The sequence below is a fragment of the Pan troglodytes genome, chromosome 6 (genome assembly GCF_028858775.2).
Source record: "Pan troglodytes isolate AG18354 chromosome 6, NHGRI_mPanTro3-v2.0_pri, whole genome shotgun sequence".
Classification (NCBI taxonomy): Eukaryota; Metazoa; Chordata; class Mammalia; order Primates; family Hominidae; genus Pan; species Pan troglodytes.
In genome coordinates, this window is record NC_072404.2 from 81,779,477 (window position 1) to 81,785,476 (window position 6,000).

General features: G+C 44.3%; 1 protein-coding gene across 7 annotated transcripts in view; it reads right to left on the reverse strand.

The window, feature by feature from the left end:
• The window catches only part of GTF2I (general transcription factor IIi), a 113,915-nt gene extending 110,686 nt beyond the window's left edge, over nucleotides 1-3,229 (reverse strand). For 4 of the 7 annotated variants that reach the window (XM_063814488.1, XM_063814486.1, XM_063814483.1 and 1 more), the window contains exon 1: nucleotides 2,646-3,208. In XM_063814488.1, the coding sequence (XP_063670558.1) occupies nucleotides 2,646-3,126 (481 nt within the window). In that variant the 5' untranslated portion in view covers nucleotides 3,127-3,208. Of the gene's footprint in view, nucleotides 1-2,645 lie in introns of all 7 variants that reach the window. The other 3 variants (XM_063814487.1, XM_063814484.1, XM_063814482.1) reach the window with 2 other exon arrangements.
• Nucleotides 3,230-6,000: the final 2,771 nt, after the last annotated feature.

The following is a 6,000-nucleotide window of genomic DNA, read 5'->3' on the forward strand; positions in this document are numbered from 1 at the left end:
GAGGCGGAGGTTGTAGTGAGCCGATATCGCGCCACTGCACTCCAGCCTGGGAGACAGAGCGAGACTCCATCTCAAAAAAAAAAAAAGAAAAAGAAAAGAAAAGAAAAAAGAAATAGCACGTGATCATGGGACCCTGCATAGGAACCCCTGAAAGCCCACGGTGACAGAACGGTGGTTATGCCACTTTGTTGAGATCTCTGTTGTTGGGATCATATGCTCTTTTTAAAGATTTTTTTTTAATCCAAACTGAATACTCTTTTGGTGACTCTGTTATATCATTTTTTTTTTGGTAGAGATGGAGTCTTGCTATGTTGACCGGGCTGGTTCCAAACTCCTGGCTTCAAGCAATCCTCCTGCCTCAGCCTTCCAAAGTGCTATGATTATAGGCGAGAGCACCTGCACCCACCGTCTCTCATATATTATATTATATTTTATTTATTTATTATTATTTTTTTTTTTTGATGGAGTCTTACTCTGTCACACAGGTTGGAGTGCAGTGGCACAAGCTCAGCTCACTGCAATCTCCACCTCCCAGGTTCAAGTGATTCTCCTGCCCCAGGCCCTCGAGTAGCTGGGATTATAGGTGCACACCACCACACCCGGCTAATTTTTGGATTTTTAGTAAAGACGAGGTTTCACCATGTTGGTCATGTTGGCCAGGCTGGTCTCAAACTCCTAAGCCCAGGTGATCCTTCCACCTCGGACTCCCAAAGTGCTGCCACTGCACTTTCAGCCACTGCGCCCAGACCAGATTGCCCAAAACCATAATTCTGGTGAAAGTTCAGATACTCTGTTTTTTTGTTTTCTGCTTTTTGTTTTGAGACAAGGTCTCTCACTCCAGTTGCCCAGGCTGGAGTGCAATGGCGCGATTTCGGCTCCTGCAACCTCCGCCTCCCGGGTTCAAGCAATTCTCCTGTCTCAACCTCCTGAGTAGCTGGGATTACAGGTGCGTGCCACCAGGCCCAGCTAATTTTTGTATTTTTAGTAGAGACAGGGTTTCACCATGTTGGTCAGGCTGGTCTCAAACTCCTGACCTCATGATCCGCCCACCTCGGCCTCCCAAAGTGTTGGGATTACAGGCATGAGCCACCGTGCCCAGCCACTTTTTCTTTTGTTTGTTTTCTTTTAAGACAGAGTTTCACTCTGTATCCCATGCTGGAGAGCAGTGGCGTGATCTCGGCTCACTGCAACCTCCGCCTCCCATGTTCAAGTGATTCTCCTGCCTCAGCCTCCTGAGTAGCTGGGATTACAGGCAAGCACCACCACGCCCGGCTAATTTCTGTATTTTTGGTAGAGACGGGATTCTACCATGTTGGTCAGGCTGGTCTCAAACTCCTGACCTTGTAATCTGCCCGCCTCAGCCTCGCAAAGTGCTGGGATTACAGGCATGAGCCAACACATCCAACCACAATGATATTTTTTAATACTGATTATAAAACACTGTTTTTGAACGGTTTTTTGTTTGAATAATTTGAATATTTAGAATCCTGAGTAAATGACGACCTTTTCCAGTATGTATGGTTCTTAGAATTCATCCAAAGGTGGGAAAAAAAAACTAAATGCAAGTTATAATTTATTCATAACAATTAATAATGTAGGTGTGATCTAAATAGACCTTCCAGCTCCAGCTCTGCCTTTTGTGTGAGCATCTGGCTGACACAGTAAAACGAATATTCATGTAGCACCAGTTGAAATAAACAGTTTTCTTTGTTGGGGTAGCAGGATTTAGATGAATTTTATCTGCTATTTAGGATTAGGTTAACATTGTCGTTGTTTTTTGAAGTTTTAAAATTTAAGTTTTTAAATATAAAGCTCTAAATTTAAGTTGTTAAAAATAAAACCTCCATAGTATTTTCTCTGCCTCCTCCAGGGATTTGGGGAAATCAGATGATATGTAGATGAAAATACTTTATCAACTTGGGTACGTGTTATATAAATATTAGATGGTATTATTTAGCATTCAAAACTTTTTTTTAATATGAAAAAAATCCATGTTTCTTTTCTTTCTTTCTTTCTTTTTTTGAGACAGAGTTTCGCTCTTGTTGCCCAGGCTGGAGTGCAATGGCGTGATCTCGGCTCACCGCAACCTTTGCCTCCCGGGTTCAAGCGATTCTCCTGCCTCAGCGTACCGAGTAGCTGGGATTACAGGCATGCGCCACCATACCCGGCTAATTTTGTATTTTTAGTAGAGACGGGGTTTCTCTGTGTTGGTGAGGCTGATCTCGAACTCCCAACCTCAGGTGATCCGCCCGCCTCAGTGGGAGAAGGATGAGGAGCAGAAAAAAAATAACTATTAGATAGGCTTAGTACCCGGGTGGCAAAATAATCTGTACAACAAACGCTGGTGACACAAGTTTACCTATATAACAAACCTGCATATGTACCCATGAACCTAAAATAAAAGTTAAAAAAGAGAGAGAGAGAGAGCGAATACAGTAGTCCCCTCTTATCTGTGGGGGACACATTCCAAGATGGCTAGTGGATGCCTGAAACCTTGGATAATACCAAATCCAATTAGGCACAGGAAGAAATTAACAACAATGATAACAAAATAGAACAAGTATAGCAAGTACTAAGTTAGGCGAATGTGATCCATCTCTCTCTCTCTCTCTCCTCTTTCTCAAAATAACTTGTACTGTACTCACCCTTCTTCTTCTTCTTGTAATGATGTGAGAATCTATGCCTGAATCTGTGTAACCATCCCTTACTCGCAGTAAATGGCTTGGTGTCAGTTTCAGAGCATCCCTTGCTGAAGTCTTGGTATAGGCTCAAGGCTTTCTGGCGCAACATGTTGCTGTCAATGGGGACATGTTTTCTGTTCATCTCTTCCACCCACAAATGCAGTGCCTGTTCCATCTTAACTAAGCACTTATCGCGCACTGTGGCCGTCACTTTAGCAGTTGGAGGTGAGACAGCAAAACTAGCACGAATTTCTTTTTCCTTCTTCACAATTTCACGGATGGAAGATTCATTCTTCCCGTAGATCTTAGCAACCTCAGCATAGGATTTTTTGTCTTTCCTGATTAAGTCGAGAACTTTCACCTTTTCACTTAGAGGAAGCACTTTACGGCTTCTCTTTGGCCTATCCAAATTCCCAGCATCACTACTCTTGTGCTTTGGGGCCATTATGATGGAAAATAAGGGTGATTTGAACACAAACAATGCAATACTTGCAGACAGTCGATCTGATAACCCAGACGGCTCCCAAGTGACTAACGGGTGGGTGGCGTCTACCGTAGTTCCCCCTCTTATCTGCAGTTTCGCTTTCTGCAGTTTCAGTTACCCACGGTCAACCGCGGTCCAAAAATAGCTGAGTTCAGTACAAGAAGATATTTTTGAGACAGAGGCAGAGACAGACCACAGTCACATAACTTTTATTACGGTATATTGTTATAGATGTTAGAACAATTCCATATATATATATATATATATATATATAAAATATAGACAACCTATAGCTTTGCAACATAGTCATAAAATCAAGAGAAGAAAAATCTAGGTTAAATGCTGACAACAAATACCTGCATCCTTCCTTTTCTCTTTTTGTTTCCACCGTGGACCTAACTACCAGTTTCTTGATTCTTTAGCATTTCGTTTACCAAGCCTTTCCTCTTTTTCTGGTGAATCATAGCAACCTTTTTTAACCCCTTCAAGACCTGGTGTTTATTACACTTAAGGTAGATGACCCACTTGGGAAAGTTTTCATCAAATAATAAAGGGAATTTTTGAACAGTGGGTTGGAAGGAGGAGGAAAAGCCAATCAGAATGATGCTATTCAAAAGTGAAATTAACCCACCATCTGGCCAGGCACGGTGGTTCACACCTGTAATCCCAGCACTTTGGGAGGCCGAGGCGGACGGATCATCTGAGGTCAGGAGTTCAAGACCAGCCTGGCCAACATGGTGAAACCCTGTCTTTACTAAAAATACAATAATTCGCCGGGCATGGTGGCAGGTGCCTGTAATCCCAGTTACTTGGGAGGCTGAGGCAGGAGAATCGCCTAAACCCGGGAGGTGGAGGTTGCAGTGAGCTGAGATCACGCCACTGCACTCCAGCCTGGGGGACAGAGTGAAACTCTGTATGAAAAAAAGAAAAAAGAAAAAGAAATTAACCCACTATCAAGTACTTTTCATTGTTTTCCCAGCAGTGAGAAAGTGTTAATTATCCATTCCCTTCCCCCTAAACCTAGAGAGGGGGCTGACCACACTCTGGCTTGTACCTGGGGCTGTAGGCTGACTTCATTCATACCAGCCTGCTGTGTTTTCCAATCCCAGATGAGCTCAGACTGACCCGGAGATAATGGAAGAAAGCGAGGGGCACCAATGAGTATCAAGAAAGAATCTGAACACCTACTATATTCTGGAAAGCCTGCAAGACCATCTGTGCTCTCCAGAAACATGTGATTATGGCTGACATGTATTGAGCAGTCCTTGGAGCCACACACCAGGCTCGACACTTAATAGATTATCTCATTGCTTGCTGCCTTTGTGGCAAGTGCTCCGAATGCCCCTCCACCCTCATGCTAAAGAGGCTCAGAAAGGCTCAGTACTCAGCCTGGGATACACAGATGGCACAACCAGATTTTGATCTAAACCTGCTCGGATCCAAAGCCCGAATTCTTAAATACTGTTGTCTATTCACCAGCAATAACCATCTGATTCAAGCAGATATGATGAATGAATCAAATACAATATACACTCAGGTAAATGTGTCAAGATGGCACAAGAAAGCTAGACACAAAGCAGAAAATTTTTCATGGAGAAAGTAGCATTTGCAGCCAGGTGCGGTGGCTCACGACTGTAATCCCAGCACTTTGGGAGGCCAAGACGGGCAGATCACAAGGTCAGCAGATGGAGACCATCCTGGCTAACACGGTGAAAACCCGTCTCTACTAAAAATACAAAAAAATTAGCCAGGCATGGTGGCAGGCACCTGTAGTCCCAGCTACTTGGGAGGCTGAGGCAGGAGAATGGTGTGTACCTAGGAGACGGAGCTTGTAGTGAGCCGAGATAGCGCCACTGCACTCCAGCCTGGGCAACAGAGCAAGACTCTGTCTCGAAAAAAGAAAGTAGCATTTGCAATGAAAAGTAAAGGATGGGTGGATTTTTTAATTAATTAATTATTTATTTATTTTGAGACGAAGTCTCACTCTGTCACCCAAGCTGGAGTGCAGTTGCATGATCTCAGCTCATTGCAACATCCACCTCCCAGGATCAAGCAATTCTCCTGCCTCAACCCCCACCAAGTAGCGAGGACCACAGGTGTGCACCACCACACTGGGCTAATTTTTTTTTTAAAGACGGAGTCTCGCTCTTGTTGCCCAGGCTGGAGTGCAATGGCGCAATCTCGGCTCACCACAACCTCCACCTCTCGGGTTCAAGTGATTCTCCTGCCTCAGCCTCCCAAGTAGCTGGGATTACAGGCATGCACCACCATGCCCGGCTAATGTTGTATTTTTATTACAGACAGGGCTTCTCCATGTTGATCAGGCTGGTCTCGAACTCCTGACCTCAGGTGATCCTCCCACCTCGGCCTCCCAAAGTGCTGGGATTACAGGCGTGAGCCACTGCACCCATCCTAGGATGAATGAATTTTTAAAAAACAAAGTAAGATGAATATGATTTTAATTTTTCTATTTGTTATTATTATTATTTTTTGAGACAGTGTCTGGCTCTGTTACCCAGGCTAGAGTGCAGGGGTACAATCACTGCTCACTGTAGCCTCTATCTCTTGGTCCCAAGTGATCCTCCCACCTCAGCCTCCTAAGTAGCTGGGACTACAGGTGCACACCACCATGCCCAGCTAATTTTTGTATTTTTTTGTAGAGACAGGGTCTTGCCATGTTGCCCAGGCTGGTCTGGAACTCCTAGGCTCAAGTGATCTGCCCACCTCAGCCTCCCAAAGTGCTGGGATTACAGGGATGAGCCACCGTGCCTAGCTATGAATGTGATTTTTTTTTTTTTTTAAGCCAGAGTCTCACTCTGTCACCCAGGCTAGAGT